This window comes from Monoraphidium neglectum (assembly GCF_000611645.1).
Source record: "Monoraphidium neglectum strain SAG 48.87 unplaced genomic scaffold scaffold01325, whole genome shotgun sequence".
NCBI classification, from domain to species: Eukaryota; Viridiplantae; Chlorophyta; class Chlorophyceae; order Sphaeropleales; family Selenastraceae; genus Monoraphidium; species Monoraphidium neglectum.
The window spans coordinates 1-15,070 of NW_014012303.1; the positions used below are offsets into that span (position 1 = coordinate 1).

The 15,070-nt window shown below is 66.7% G+C and overlaps 4 protein-coding genes across 4 annotated transcripts; 3 read left to right on the top strand and 1 right to left on the bottom strand.

Annotated features, from left to right (window-relative positions):
- Positions 1-2,861: 2,861 nt before the first annotated feature.
- On the top strand, positions 2,862-4,459 carry MNEG_7477 (putative acetyltransferase NSI; the record flags this gene model as incomplete). Its single annotated transcript, XM_014044047.1, has 5 exons — positions 2,862-2,868; positions 3,035-3,264; positions 3,489-3,625; positions 3,962-4,109; positions 4,337-4,459. 5 exons carry the CDS (start codon positions 2,862-2,864, stop codon positions 4,457-4,459), a joined length of 645 nt encoding a protein of 214 aa, XP_013899501.1.
- A 1,026-nt stretch (positions 4,460-5,485) lies between these two features.
- Positions 5,486-7,476, bottom strand: MNEG_7478 (hypothetical protein; the record flags this gene model as incomplete). The annotated part of the gene is made up of 5 exons (XM_014044048.1): positions 5,486-5,611; positions 5,859-5,939; positions 6,304-6,350; positions 6,521-6,596; positions 7,456-7,476. 5 exons carry the CDS (start codon positions 7,474-7,476, stop codon positions 5,486-5,488), a joined length of 351 nt encoding a protein of 116 aa, XP_013899502.1.
- A 1,966-nt stretch (positions 7,477-9,442) lies between these two features.
- Positions 9,443-11,866, top strand: MNEG_7479 (hypothetical protein; the record flags this gene model as incomplete). The annotated part of the gene is made up of 3 exons (XM_014044049.1): positions 9,443-9,700; positions 9,853-10,188; positions 10,376-11,866. 3 exons carry the CDS (start codon positions 9,443-9,445, stop codon positions 11,864-11,866), a joined length of 2,085 nt encoding a protein of 694 aa, XP_013899503.1.
- A 1,118-nt stretch (positions 11,867-12,984) lies between these two features.
- Positions 12,985-15,036, top strand: MNEG_7480 (hypothetical protein; the record flags this gene model as incomplete). Its single annotated transcript, XM_014044050.1, has 1 exon — positions 12,985-15,036. A coding segment is annotated over one exon (2,052 nt), but the record flags the coding sequence as incomplete, so codon positions are not given.
- Between the last annotated feature and the right edge of the window lie 34 nt (positions 15,037-15,070).

Here is a 15,070-nt window from a genome sequence, read left to right on the forward strand (position 1 = left end):
CGGCCGGGGCCGTGGGGGCCCTCGACGGCGGCGCCGGCACGAGCGGGGCCGGCGGCGCGTGGGGGCTGCGCGCGGGGGCGGGTTCGCGCGGCGCCGCGTCCCCCCGGGATGTGCAGTCGTTCAAGGTGCGCGTGAGCGACTCCGGCAACACCAGCAGCGACGAGGAGCCGGCGGGCAGCCCGCAGCTGGAGCAGCGGCAACCACTGCTGCCGTCGCCCGGCGCGCGTGCGCTGCGCAAGTAACGGACGCCGTCCTCGCCGCCTCAACAGACGGCTGCGCTGCTGCCAGCCGCAACAGCCGTGAGACGTGGGTGCGACGGAAGTTGCACCCTGCTCGCTCGGCGTGACGCGTGACGCATGAGAGCATGCAACAGCTTATGCTTCTGTATGCACATGTAGTGCTTTGTCCCATTGCGCTTGCCTCACCCCCTTTCCTAGCGGTACGCCGTACAGCGCCTTGCCAACGCTGCGGCGCGAGACTGCTATGCACATACCGGCGAGCGGCAAGCGACGCTGTGGCCCGCTGCTGCATTGAGCGGGGCTCTTGGCGCGGCTTTGCCTGACATTCTTCCTCCGTTCCGCAGCCTTGGCGCATCAAGAGCAGGGCTAGTGGTCGCTTGCGCCGTCGCGAGCGCGCCTCACTTTGGCCCGGCTTTTGGGTGCATGCCGTGGCACCCGTACCCCCGCTCCAATTTGTACGTCCACCACTTGGCTCTGTTTGTGGGGATCCGTTCACATGCGCATCCACATTCACGCCGAATCATGTGCCCATAGCTCTGTTCACAAACACCCGAGCTTCACATGTGTAGATTGAAGTGTAAGATTGCCTGCACAACACGTCTACCTCTACACCTGGAACCGCTGTGCAAACCGCCTCGCCGCTGAGTCAGCAGCTGGCAACAAACTGTGAGGCAAGTGCAGCCTCAGCTCACAAGTGCCTCCGGTTGTTTGCCGCCTGAGCCGGCCCCATTCACTTCAGGAACGCAATCACCATTTTGCTGCTGCTCAAGGGCCGCCCCCTCTTCAGCACAGCTTCTGTCCAGATCCTCCTCTTCCTCCGCTGCAGCCTCCTCCGCCGCCCCATCGTCGGCCGTCCTCCCGGCCCGCGTCAGCGCCGCTGCGACTGCCGCCCTCACCTCCCCCGCCGCACATGCCCGCCGTTGCGCATCGCGCCCGCGCCAGCCACGCATGAATGCGCGCGTGTGCCTTAGTGTGATGCTGCCTCCGCCAACCGACACATCCGCCTCGCTCTGAGCTTGCCGGTTTGCGGCCTCCACCATCGCCTGCGGCGGATGCCTGGTGCTGCAGCTGCCGTTTGGTGCAAGTGCAGGATCCAGGGAGCCGCGAATCAGCTCCTGCCCCAGCACGGCGGTGTGCCGCCGCTTGACTCGCCCTCCCCAACTGCACACGCGCCCCGATGACAGCACCGCCCGCTCCCGCGCCCGCGCTGCCTCGCCCGCCGCCGCATCTCCGTCTGCGGCGTCTGCCGCTGCTGCGAGCGCCCTGATTCGGCGCAGGTCCTGGCGCAGCTGCTCGGCAGCTGCGTGCTGCCGGTGCACATCGTCCAGGGACGTCGAGGCTCGCTCTCCAGGGGTCAGGCTCCCAAGTGCTGGCGTGGTCGAAGAAGAGCTCGTGTGGGCCGTTCTGAGGGCCGCATGAGTGCCTCCTGCTGCAGCCCAGGCCGCTGCGCCCTTGGCGGCTTTGACGTGGGGTCCCCGTGCTGGGGATTGAAAATGGCTCGGCACAGGGTGCTGTGTTTGACAAATTGTGTAGGGGTGAGAGGGAGAGACGAGACAGGAATTGGAACATGCGAAGGAATGCATAGTGCTAGCGGCCAGATCAAAAGGCGTTAGACAGCTGCCTGTCAAGACCCCGCGCTCCGCTGCCAGCGGCGCGCCATCGGCATGCGGGTTCAGCACAGGGCGGCGTCGCACCTTTGGCGCGCTCAGCGCTTGCAGGGAAGTGGCACCCCCCGCATGCCTGCACGCGCCGACCGTCAGGCCCCGCAGGGGGCTATACAGCATTGCCTCTGGGGCCTTGCACAGGCCCCCAAGCCGCTTGTCTGCCGCTGTGCCGGCGGCGCTGCAGCTCTTGGGTCGCGACAGCAGGACGACCTGAGGCCTTGGCGGCGGCGTCGTTACAAGCGCACCTCTTACACGGCACGGCCGCTCATCTTCAACCATCTAGTACTGTATCGATTTCTTTGGATCTTCGGTTTGATCGCTGTGTTACGTATATGGATTGCGCGATTCAGCCTCTCGGCAATCGCAGGAATCGCAGCTGGTATTCAGACGTGTTACTCATTTCAAGACTGACACCGTGTACCCTTCAATGCCACGCCGTGATCACTGTGCCAGGTAGTGGTGCAGTCAAACATGCAGTCAGCCGAGAGCAGCTCCAAGGTAAAGTGCGCATGTGTTCATGCAGGACACATTAGAGATTCAATTGGTATTTTATGTGTCACAACCGTAAGCCGTGGTCATACGAGGCGGTTCGGCAGCCACACACGTGTCACCAAGCGGCGTCACCCTGGAAGCGGGTGCCGCGCAAGCACAAGAGAGGGCACGTACTTATCGCATGTCAAATGAAGAACATTTGATAAGCCTGAACCGTCAACACTTTACAGAGGAACGAGCGGCAATTACGCTGGCAAACTTGCGATCTACGCTGTGACATCACGCTTCAGGCATCGCATAGGGTTGAGAACATCACACACATGCGTTCATTGGAAGGTGGACCCTCGCGGAGCTCTGGAGCAGCGCTCAGACCAACGCGTGGCTCGGTAGCAAGTCCATTCGGCCTTGCACTGCGCTCGATTGGACGTCCAAGCGATCTCACCTCGAGGGCTAGGCGCCGCTCGGCATGCGTAGTGACAGTGCACGCAGCAGGTGAGCGACGGGTGCCTGTTGCAGCAGTGTGTGCATGAGCATCTGGACCATGTCAAGCCGTGTGCAGGAGTGCGCGCACACGGTCGAGCTGCAGGCCCGCGGCCAGCACCAACGCTGATGTGGCCCATGTTTAATGATGACCCGCAGCGGACGGGATCAGCGTCGGCAAGGCCGCCTGGGTCGAGCGCGGCCCCGGCGGCGTGCCGCCTGCTCCAGGCATCACTAAAACCGATGACGACTTTCAGCAGCTGGGCGTTGAATTCCTCTCCTCCGCGGATGGCATAGATTTGTCTGAGCTCAATGAATTGTTCGAAAAGGCGAGCGGCGGCGGTTGCCGTGGAGGGCATCAGAGGGGTCCGGCAAGGGCGCCAAGTGACGTGCGCGACTGCTGGCGCGCTTGCTCATGCCTCGGCATTGCGCTGGAATGCGGCCTGCGGCGCCCCTCTTGCCAGAATTGTGCTGTTGGCAGTAATACTCCATTTGCAGAGTGATTAAAGCACTCAATCCTTCCCCAACCCCAGCACGACCGCTACTCGCAGCGAGTTGCAACCTGCAGGTTGCTCACTCCCCCACCGCCACCCCACCCCCATCCCCCACAAAGGTGGGGTTCCCGCGGCGCGAGCCCGCGCGGCTGCGAGTGGCCCTGGAGAACACGCACCGAATCGTCTGGGTGCGCTCAAGCAAGCAGAGCCGCGTGGCGCGGCTGGGGCAGCTGCTGGGCTTCGCGCGGGCCACCAGGTGCGGGCGGCTGCAACAGCGGCGTTGCCCTCCAAATGACTGCTGGCTTGTTCTCTGGCTGCCGAGCTGGCATCGTGCAGGCCCCTCCTGAGACCATGCGGTCGTTTTGGCATGCTGCCGCTCCGTACATCGGAGGAGCCCCACAGCGCTCTCGCTGCCCCACCCGAGGACTGGAAGCGGGGTGCGTTTCACAGCACTGCTCGCTGGCACAGCATGTGAACGCAGCAGACGTCTGCACTAGTGCACTCGCATGCCAGGGTCCAATGCTCTCGCAAAGACTGAAGCACTGGAAAACACATCTATTCGTTGCCTGCACCCCCTCACGGCACGTCCCAGTGACGGCGTATTCAGCGCGACCATCTGGGATGTCGCGGTTGCGCCCGCCTGGCAGCGCAGCGGACTGGGGCGCGCCATGATGGAGCGGCTGACGGCGGGGCTGGTGGAGGACGGAATACCCACCATCACGCTGTACGCGGAGCCCAAGGTGTGCGAAACTGCACACGCATATGCACGCACACATGCTCGCGCGGACACACACACACACACACACACACACACACACACACACACACGCACGCACGCACGCACGCACGCACACATACATGCACGCGCACACACGCACGCACGCACGCACGCACACACACACATTCACACACGCGCACGCGCGCGCACGCACGTGCACCTCGTGCGCTGCCGCAATTCTTGCTGCAGGTGGTGGGCATGTACCGCAAGCTGGGCTTCAGATCTGACGTGGATGGCATCAAGGGGATGGCATTCCAGCGAAAGGGTGGCCCCAAGGACCAGCTGCAGCGGGCGCCCGCCAGCCGGCGGTGACAGCAGCAGCCCAGCCCCAGCGCGCCGCCCTTGCGAGGCCCCCGCGCAGGCGCCGACCAGGCATCGGCGCGCGCGCACCGACGCTTTGCCGGGGCTGGGGCTGGCTCTTGCGCCTGTTTGCTGGCTTTGCGCTGGCGGCTAAGTGTATCTGAAAGCCAATCCGTCCCTCGACTGGCAACTTAGAGAGTGATGCTTTCGCTGCGTTGACACATGTTACGTTGGTTAGTGGACGGCGCCGCCGCACCATGCGCAGCCGCCGTGCATAACAGGCGGCAGCGGTCGAAAACAAGCACGATAAAGGGAATCAAAGAATTAAGAGCAGGTGCAGACAGGCTGTTTGTGCCGTGGGGGTTGACGAGCCATGTGGTGGGAGCTAACGAGCCATGCAAGAAAGATGGAAGGAAGAGTGCCTGTGGAAAAGCTACGGCCTGCTGCAGGCCATGCAGTGCGGCGCCCCGACCACGCCACATGTTCCGATACGGCGTGCCGCGACACAACCAGGCCCGCAGCCGCAGCAGGCACTCGCGCAGCGACCGCATCATAGATGGGTGTGCACGCCCGGGCAGGGGTTGCGCGGCAAGCTCAGCGCCGCGGCCTCCCGCAGGGCACCTCGCATCACGAGCAGGAGCTTGCGCTGCACCCGCAGGCGCTTCCGATGGGTGGCTGATCGCGACAGATGCCGCGGCCTGCGGATGCTTGCTGCTGATGATGACCATAAGACAGGAGCCACACCACTGTGCTGCTGGCGGCACAAACGTCGCCTCACCACAGTTGCCGGGCACCACGCCCTCCATCTGCCACGGCCATCAATGCACCCCCAGTTGCCAGCCGGCACACCCTGAGGCGCGCAACGCTCGGCCGCAGCGCCGGCCGGGACACCCGTGCGACGATGGGCGCCGCTCTCTGCTGCACCACGGCCCATGCCAGCGCCGCCGCCGCCGTCGCCGCCGCTGCCATGTAGGCAGCGCTGCAGGCCACAGCCCCGGGTGTGCGCCCTGGCACCGCTGGCGGTGCCCCGCCGCCGCCTCAGGCCACCATCAAGTCCTTCTTGAGGATGTTCTTAATCGTCTCCGCCGTCATGAGCCCCTCGGACCGCAGCGCGGGCTTGCTGTCGTCGGTGCCGATGAAGATCATCGTGGGCAGGCCGGCGATCTGATTTTGGGGGCAGGGTGGAGAAAGGGGGGGGGGAGCGGAAAGCGTGGCCGGCGGCGCGTGGGTCAGGCAATGACTGCAAGCGGAGGCGGCCGGGACACTTAGCATACATCACAGCATTTGAAGCCGGGTCTCGAGGGTACACCACAACTGTTTGCGCATCCACGAATGTGCACACAAGTATGTGGCACCCGGGCGCACGGGCGCACGCACGTGTACACGCCCTCACAAACACCCAACCAGGCACCTGCAGCTGTGACGCAAGCTCGGGGTTCTCATCCACGTCGAGCTTCAAGATGTCCACCTTGTCCCCCATCTCCTCCGCAACCTGCGGAACAAGACCGGGCCACGCGGCGCTCATAGTGAGAGTTGGGCAGGCCGTCCGGCGGGGGCGGGACGCGGGCGCAGGCGTAGGTGCTGGGGGACCTGGGCCGGGGGTGGGTGCTGGCCCGGGCCGTGGCGTCAAACGCCGCACAGCATGCAAGGTGTGTTCACAGGGGGAGTAGCCGCGAGGTGGGGCAGCGCTGCGGCCCTGCCTGCAAGCTCCTCATTGCAACCGCCGCTCGACGGCGCGACGACTGTGCGCCGCCAGGTGCAGCGGCAGAGCCAGTGCCAAGTGCACACGGCTTCAGGCGGAATGCGTGTCCCTTTGCATGTTTGGGTGGCAGCCGCTATGGACGCATGTAACGCACCTTTTCGAGCTCCTGCGCCAGCAGCAGGCACGGCCCGCACCACGTGGCTGCGCGCGCGACGTGGCATGCGGGGGTCATGTGGCGCGGGGGCTGCTGCGAGGGGCACACGTGTCGCGTGCATGCATCCATGCGTGCCACGAAGCCCGGTCCAGCGCAATAGGCACGCGCCGTCGAACGCGATGCATTGCCGTCGGTTCATACTCCGTCGCCGCCTCACCGAAAAAGTCGACAAGAATGGCCTTGTCGCGGTTGGCAATGGCCACCTCGAGCTCCTCAGGGGTCACCTTCTGGACCTGCAGCAGCCACACACGGCCCAAGCCATGCGGGGTGCGTCGTGCGGCGCAGGTCACCATTGGGAGGCAGCGGCGGCGGCGCGGCAGGGGTCGATCATGCAGTCCTTCGTTCAAGGCGCGGGCATGGTCAGGCGGCACACCAATCCAGACGAGCTGTATTCGGCCCATGTGATTCCGAGGGGACTCACTTTGCCTGCATGAGCAAGCACTGCCCGAGCAGGGCGAGCAAGGCCCTGGCTGCGCGGGACCGCCAAGACGTTGTGCAGGCGTGCTCTCTGCTGGAGCTGCCTGCTGCTGCTGGAGAGGTTGCTGCGCTGGGCCAGCATTGTGCGAGCGGAACCTTTCTTGTTCAAGCGATCGCAGCAGCAGACCCTGCAGCGTGACAGACGACTATTGACTATTTGAACGAAGTATTAACACAACGCATATGATCAATAAGGACAGGGGCCCTCCAGCATATAACGAGAGCCAGTGCGGGCGGGTTTCGTGGTGCCTATCCACCGTATGAAGCGACAACCAGATATGCTGCAGAATCCAGATTATATAATAACCATATGAGCAGGGCCGTGTCCAGGCTGACGGCCGCCTCCCCTGGCGTACCTGGCCCTGGTCGACCACACAGTGGACACCTCAACGACAGTGCCCTGCACCTCATGCAGTTGTGATGCACCTGTGAGCAAGAATAGCGCACCAGGGCCCCTGAAGCGTCCTGTTTGGTTGGGTGTTCTGGCCCAAAGCTCATCCTACAAATGAGCGCCCCAGCATGGTCACGAGCTGCAGCTGCCCATGCAAGATGGGCTGCAAGATGTGCACTGGTTGGGGCCACACCGGTCGGCTGGCAAATACTGGAGTTGCACACCTCGAGAGCAAAAGCAAACATGGAAGAGCTGATTTGCCTGATTCCGTGCAAAATCATGGATTTCAGTCACCGCAACACCTGGTGGTGTTGGCGCCAGGCCGCTGATGTCCCGCAGGACGCAAAACATCCGAATGAGTGGGTTACACTATGTCACAAGCTTGTTGTAGGGCGGCTTCTAAAGCCTGGGCCATGATTCTGGCTTGTATCGTCGCAGTCTGCACATAAGCCCATCCTGGAGGCAGTCCGCTCCGGTCTGGTTGCAAGGTTGTCACGGCGTCTCACCTTGCAAGCCGAGCAGCCGTTTGGACATACACCGCATTAAAGCTATACCCCAAGCAAGGCGTACAGCCCACCAGCAAAGGACCTGGGATACCGAAGGGGTGAGAACGGGCCGGGCTGCTGCCAACGCCGACTGCGGCCAAAAACTTTCAACAAAGAAGATACACTATCCGCTCATAACAAACCAGCAGATGTGGCGGACCGTTCCATTCGCGAGTCCAGTCCACTTTCCTTGCAAGTAGTTGTTCGTTGCGGAGACCAGCACTCCTTGTGGTGACATTGATGTGGGCGGAGACCAGGGGGCGGAGACGGGCAGGCACAGGCGCCGCTTGGGGGCCAGTTCTTCCCGGCGGCCCGGGTGTCTCGACGTCTAACCTATGTTGAATCAAACGGACCCATCTTCTGAAACAAATTGACAGTGCAGAGGGGCCGCGGTCAAAGCGGGGACGTTGGTTGGATGGCGTAAACCTCGCCCTCCGCGGTGCAGCCTCAGGCAAACGGAATATATAGCGCTCATAGGATCAGCACAACGCCTTCCCAGCAGCCCATCATCAGGTGAACACCTCCCCGCAGCGAACTTGGTTGGCTCATTGGCCACGATCGCGAGCCTCCACGGGCGTAGAAGGATCGTGTGCATTTATCTAATTGCGCTACTATCGCGTGCCGCACAGGGCGCAAGGCAAGCTTGCCCGTCCGGCGTGCCGCTTTGGCGGGGCACACTGTCACTGAGCAGCTTGACTTGGCAGCTCGCTCGAATGATGGCGGCTCGGCCTCAGTAGGGCACGCTGGCAGTCACTCAGGACACCTGAACGGCAGTGGCAGCTCGGGCGGTGAGTGGGCTGTGTGTGCGAGCACTGGTCAACCCGCACCTCGAGACGCGGCAGAAGTGGTCGTGCCTGCCATGGTGCGAATGGCACCGCCGACGCCCGGCTTACCTTTTACCCCATCCGCCACACACGTGGATTTGTCGGTCTTTGGCACATGTGATCCCAGTGCAGCTGGACGCTCACCTGCGCATCCCCCCGCCCACAACAATCCAACCATGCTCCACAACCGCCAGGGGTGCACTCAAATGGACACACCGCAGCAGCACCAGGAGGCCGGGTCTCTTGGCACCGGGGTCCCCAAACGCCGAGAATCTGCAGCAGCTGTTGTAGGAACAGCCACCTGCGATATGGGGTCAAAAGACCAGATCGCTGCTGAGTCAGCCGGCCCCGCCCCCCGCCCGGCGCACCACCTCGGAGGCCTAGAAGAGCATGAGGCGCGCGGAGCGGCCGCTGCCGCAGACGACGGCCGGTGGGCCGCGCAGCCGCCGGTGGCCGCGGCCCTGTGGGTTCGGGCAAGCCAGGTCGGAGACGTCGGCGAGAGCCTGGAACTGGCAACGTCTATGGGCGCGCCGTTTGCCGTCGTCGGAACCCCACACAGAGCGTCGCAGGCGGCCCCAACTGACGCCGGCTGGGATCCCCAGCAGCACCCGCAGCACCCGCAGCACTCGCAGCAGCAGACAGCAGGGCAGGGCGATGATCAGCGGCCACGATGCGCGCAGCTGCAGCTGCGGGATGCCATCTTCGCCGGCGTCATGGAACCGCTGGAGCCGCGGCCGCCAGGGCCCAGCGCGGCCGGCGACGCCGGGCGCCCGCCGCCGCCGTCGCCGCCCACTCCGCTCGACCCCCTGGCGCTGCTGCGGATGTCAATGCTCAACCCTGAAATGCCCCTCGCGTCCCCGCCCTCGGCCGGGGCCGGGGCCGGCGGCGCTTCGTCCGGCGGGCTCGGGGCCGCCGCTGCGGGCGCCGGCGGCAGCGGCGCCGGCGCGGGGCGCGCGGCCGCCGCCACCACCGCCGCGGCGGCGGACAAGGGGGTGGGCTGCGACGAGGAGATGACGTGGCAGCGGCGGAGGCGGGTTAGCGCAGTGGTGCGGGAGGAGCTGGCTGAGGTGGCGAAGGCTCTGGAGGCTGGGTTGCCGCAGGTGAAGATTTGGACTCACTAGAGGTGGCTGCCACGAGCCGCATGGCCCGTGTGGAGGCGGGACGTGTACGCGCGTAGTGTGTTGCGGCTTGACTGCATGAATGCGTCCCAACCCTCGCCCGCTCGGCGCCCTCCCCCTCCCCCTCTCCCCAGGCCTCCCGGCCCTTGCGCCGCCAGACCTCCTTCCCCGCGATGCGCGGCCCCGAGGACTCCCCTCAGACGCATCTCATCCCCACGCCTAGCGGCCCCCCAAGCGGAGCTGCGACGCCCGGCATGTCCTCCCCTGTCGTCGGCATCGCTGGCAACGGCAACGGTGGCAGCAGCAGCAACATCGGCTACCGCAGCGCGTGGCAGCAGCAGCAGCCGCGGCTGCTGCGGGCCAGCCTGCTGCAGGATGTGCCGGCGGCGCCGCCAGCTGCGGTCGGGCGGAAGCGGCCGGCGGACGCGGCTGCAGAGCAGCTGGCTGCCAAGGTCCTCGCGGCGCACAAGGTGCGGCGGACGCAAGCATGTGCATAGTGCCACTTTCAGCTGCCTGATGTGCTTGTGTTACGCGTAAGACTGCCATGAGCACAGCAGACAGCCGTGTCCTGATGGGACGCACGCCACACAGCACACGAAGAAAACACACACATTCAAACACACATACACATACACACACACACACACACTGCTGCAGGGCAACTGGGTGTCTGCCCTCCACAAACTCGCCAGCGCCGTGGGCCGCCAGCTGCAAAACGCCAGGGACGCCCCCAGCTTGGAAAGCGACGGCCCCGACAGCGGCGGCGCCGGCGATCACCAGCAGCAGCAGGCGCCGCACCCGGGGCCGCAGCCCCAGCTGACTGAGCCAGAGATCGCGGCACGGGAGGCGCGCCTCAAGCGCGTGCTCGTGCACGGCACCCGCGCGGCGAGGGCGGTGGCGACGCAGGGGCCGGGCGCTGCGGGCGGCGTGCACGCGTCCGCGTCGGCGGCCGCGGCTGGTCAGCAGTGGCAGCAGCTCCAGCTCGACCAGCAGCAGCAGCAGCAGCAGCAGCAGCAGCAGCTTCCCGCGACCCCGGCCTTCCAAAATACGCAGCGGCAGCTGCAGCTGGGCCCTCACGACCAGCCGCCGGGCGGCCCGCCGGGCGCCGCGGACTCCCCCCTCGGGTGCTCGCCCCCGGGGCCGGCGCTGCCGCAGGCGTGGAACGCCAGCGCCCCCATGCCCCACCAGCGGCCGCGCCCCGGGCCCTCAAGGCTCGCGCACCAGAGCAGCCTGCAGGCATGGCACACGGCTTTCCAGGAGGAGGCAGCGGCACTGGAACAGGCAGAGGCCCTCTGTTCGGCAGAGGCGCCGCCGGCGCAGCTGGCGCGGCCGCCGTCGCCGCAGGACCCGGTGCTGCGGCTGCAGCAGCTCCACCTGCAGCAGGTCCAGCTGGCGCTGCTCGGCCAGCCGGCGCCCGAATTCCGGCCGGACGTGGCCGCGGCCGCGGCAGGGCAGCTGCTGTCCGCGGCGCCGGCGGCCCTGCTGCAGCAGCGGCTGGCCGCGTACCTAGACGAGCCCATCATCAGCCTCAAGGAAGCACGCCGCGAGGCGCGCAGCCGCAGCTCGACGCCTGCCTTTGGCACGCCACGTGCGGGGCAGGCAGCCGCCGCCGCGGCGTCGCACCCGTTCGGCGCGGCTCCGGTCGCCGGCGGCGCTGCGGCGATGGACGTCGACGCGGGGCACGGCGCCGGGGCCCCGGGCCATCAGATGGATGAGGAGGATGATGAGGGGGACGACCCGATCGCGGCGCAGCTGGCGGGGGCAGCGGGGGCTGCGGGCTGCGGCGATCTTGACCTTGCGGGGACCGAGCGCTTTGACTTTGACCTGGTCGAGCCCGAGGCTGCGGCGGCCGTGGGGGCCGGCGGCGGCGGCGGCGGAGGCGGCGGCCACGTTGTGCCCGTAACGGGCGAGCTGGCGCAGCTGCGGCCTCACCAGCTGGCGCGGGCGGCGCACCATTATCACCAGCAGCAGGTCGTTTTGCAGCAGCATGCGCAGCTGCAGGCGGCGCACTTACAGGTGCAGGGGGCAGCACTGGTGCCCCAGGCCCCTGCTGAAGTGAAGTGCGAGGACGGGGCGGTGGCGTTTGGCGCTGCACTGCAGCTGCAGCTGCAGCCCCAGCCGCAGCCCCGGCCGCCGTCACCGCAATAGGCGGTGCTGCAGCACCTTTGGGCCGAGCATCCCACAATCCGGCTGATTGACCGTCACCAGCAATAATCACTGCACTCTGTCGAGCAAGCGCATGCTCATGCCTGTTGGCCGGCAGCTCCACCACAGCTGTCACAGGTGCAGCCGTGTGGTCCTATCACCCAAGTCGCCATGCTGATGGTCCTATGACCCAAGTCGCAAGGTCCTTGCTGATGTGGCGCAAAGCCAACCACCTTCCTTCAGTCCCCCACCACCTGCCATGCTGCTGTCATATGCCCTCAAGTGGCAAAAGTGACGGGAGCCAGCCCTTGGGGATTGTCTGCACGTAACTACAAGTTTATGCAATTGATATCTGAGTGGTTGTAACAATTAATGCATTCTTCAAAATGCCTGGTGACAAGCAAGCGGGTCGTGAGGGGTGACCGGCCGTCGCGCACTGCGCCGCACAAGCGTGCCTTGTACTTTGAGGCAACCAGCCACTGCCATAGGGATGTCCTGGCCGTTGAGCGTGATTTCAAAAGGCTTCTGGAAAACTACAGGCCTTATGAGCACCTTTTGGGTCCTGCGCGTGCACGCATCCCAATACCTCGGCGGCACGGAATCCCTGATGGCAGAGTTGACCGCCTGGTCAAAGGCGCGGTGGCGCCAGCCAGCGTCACACACCTGCTCTGATGCTGGATGAGATTGGCTTGCGGATGCTACACGTAGCTGACTTTTGGCGGCATGCATATCGTGGAAACAAGCCTGCAACGAACGAACACACCGTTGGTCGTGGTCTGTCAGCAGCGGGCTTGTCAGGAGGAGCGCACCAGAATCATCAAGCAGTATTACACTGCGCTTATATTGCCAGCTTATACCGTCAGCGGGGGCCGAAAGGCCTGCAAGGTGACGATCCTGTGACCGTGCAGGGTGATAGAAGCGTGCTTTCCTTCCGCCGCTGCTCAAGACATTTCTCGGATGTGTCTGTATGCGTCTGAGGGTTTGGCGAGCTGCTGGCGGCTATGCAGGGCTTGCGCGCCTTTGGCGCGCCTTTCGTTGAACACGGCTGCCCTCTCCCTCCACTCCTCCCCAGGGACGAAGGACATCGCGATCGTGATGGGCATCTAATACGCCTCGCAGCCATGAGCGAACTGGTGCATCCCCCGTCGCCGACGCTGGGCGGTGACAGCGGGGACGATGACAACAGCAACTGCATCGCGCCGCAGTCGCCAGGCGCGCGCTTGGCGCAGGCGGGGCACGGCCTAGGCGGCCTCACGCTGCCCTCCAGTGGCAGGCAGCAGCCCTTGAAGCCGAGGGCTGCGGGGTTTGGCGCCCCGCCTCACAATGCGCCCGACGCGATCGGGCGCAGGATCCGTCTGAAACGCGCGCGCGCCGTCGCCGATGCCGCCGCCGCCCTGGCCGCATCCTTCCCACCAACGCCCGCCGCGGCACCTGCTGAAGCACCAGCTACAGAAGAGTCGCGTCCACCGCGTGCGGCCAAAGCACCCAAGCGGCCACGGAAGGACGGCGGCGGCGCCGGCCGCGGCTGCGGGCACGCGGGCGGGCGCCGCTACAGCGCTCAGCAGAAGCGGCAGGTTCAGGCAGGCGACGCGGGCCCATCGCAGGACACAGAGGCTGCGGCTGAGCCGGAGGCGAGCGGCGCTGTCCAAAGACAGGCTGCGCTGACGCCGGGTGCGGCGGTGGCGGCGGCGGCGCAGGCAGGGGATGCGGACGCGGCGCCCCAACCTGATGACTTTGGAGCCCAGCCGTGCAGCCGGAGGGTCAGCACAGACGCCCCTTTCTCGGCCAAGCTGCCGGCGGCGCAGGCGCACCCGGCCCCTGTGCCGACTGCGGCCGCGGCGGGCGGTCCCCAGGCTGACACTCCAGCTGACGACGCCGGCTTTGCCGCCGCGTGGGAGGCGGCGTTTGCGCCCTCGGCTGCGGCCGCACCGTCGGCCGCGCCGGACGCGCTGCAAATGAGCTCAGTCGAGGCGGCGGCTGCCGCCGCCGCGGACGCGGCAGCTGCCGCTGTTGCAGCCGCAGCTGCCGTCGCCGCAGACGCGGCGGCGGCGAGGGCAGGACCCTTGTACCCCGCCGCTCCCAGCAAGCAGGAGGCGGCGACGCTCGCGTTTGGGGTGCCGATGGTACCCATGCTGCCCACTGGGGCCTATGAGCTGCTCTCCGCCACCAGTGCCGCGGCCACGCTGCCGGCCGTCCCCAAGCCTGCGGCGCCTGCGCCGTCGGCCTGCGCCAATCCCGGCCGGCTGATCCCCAGCTTCGCCACGGTCCAGGCCCGGCTGTGCGCGCCGCTGGGAGAGCCCGGCACGGCACACTCCACGGCCCTCTCCGCGTCTCCTCAAGAGCCGCAGGCGCACCAGGCCCGCATGCCGCAGGCCCGGCCCCCGCTTCTGGTTCCCAGGCCGCCGTCGGCGCAGCCGCCGCAGCAGCAGCAGCCGCCGCAACAGCAGCAGCCGGCCGGGACGCTCGCCGCGCCTGGGGCGCAGCAGGGGATGGCTGTTCAGATTCCCACCCGACGCCTGAGCCAAAGATCTTTCTTCTTTGAAGATATTGCCACAAAGTCGATCGCCACCCTGACCGCCGCCACCGACGCGGCGCGCGCCGCCGCGCCCCCCGCCAGCGCCGGCGCCGGTGGCCGCAGCGCCGGGGCGGCGGGAGGCGCGGCGGCGTCATGCAACGGCGACGGCGCTGCCGCCGGCGCTGCGGCCGGGCAGGAAGCTGCGGAGCAGCAGGCGCAGGGGAGGATGTCGGTTGGGTCGCTTCCCAGCTGGCCAGCGCCGCAGACGCAGGCACATGCACAGGGCCGGGCGCAGGCGCATGCCGCGGGCCCGGCGGAAGCGGGGCCGGCCGCGCAGCCGAGCACGACTCAGAGGATGGCATCTGCCCCCAGCCTGCCACATCAGATCCCGGGCAGCAGGCAGCCCTCCGGCACCCCGCCAGCGCCCGCGCGCCCTGGCCGCGGCCCGACGTCGAGCGCCACCGGCGCCAGCGCCGGCGCGGCTGCCGACACGCCGGGCGCCGAGGGCCCGGGGCGCCGGGCCTCGCTGGCCGGAGCCGGCGCCACGGCGCGGCCGCCGAAGTCGGACCGCCAGACCGGCTGGGAGGCGATCAGCCGCGTGACGCAACTGCTGCAGCAGCCGTCCCTCGGCCGGGACGCCGCGGCCGGCCTCGCCGCCGTCGCCGGCGGGCTCGCCGCGGCGGCCGCGGCCC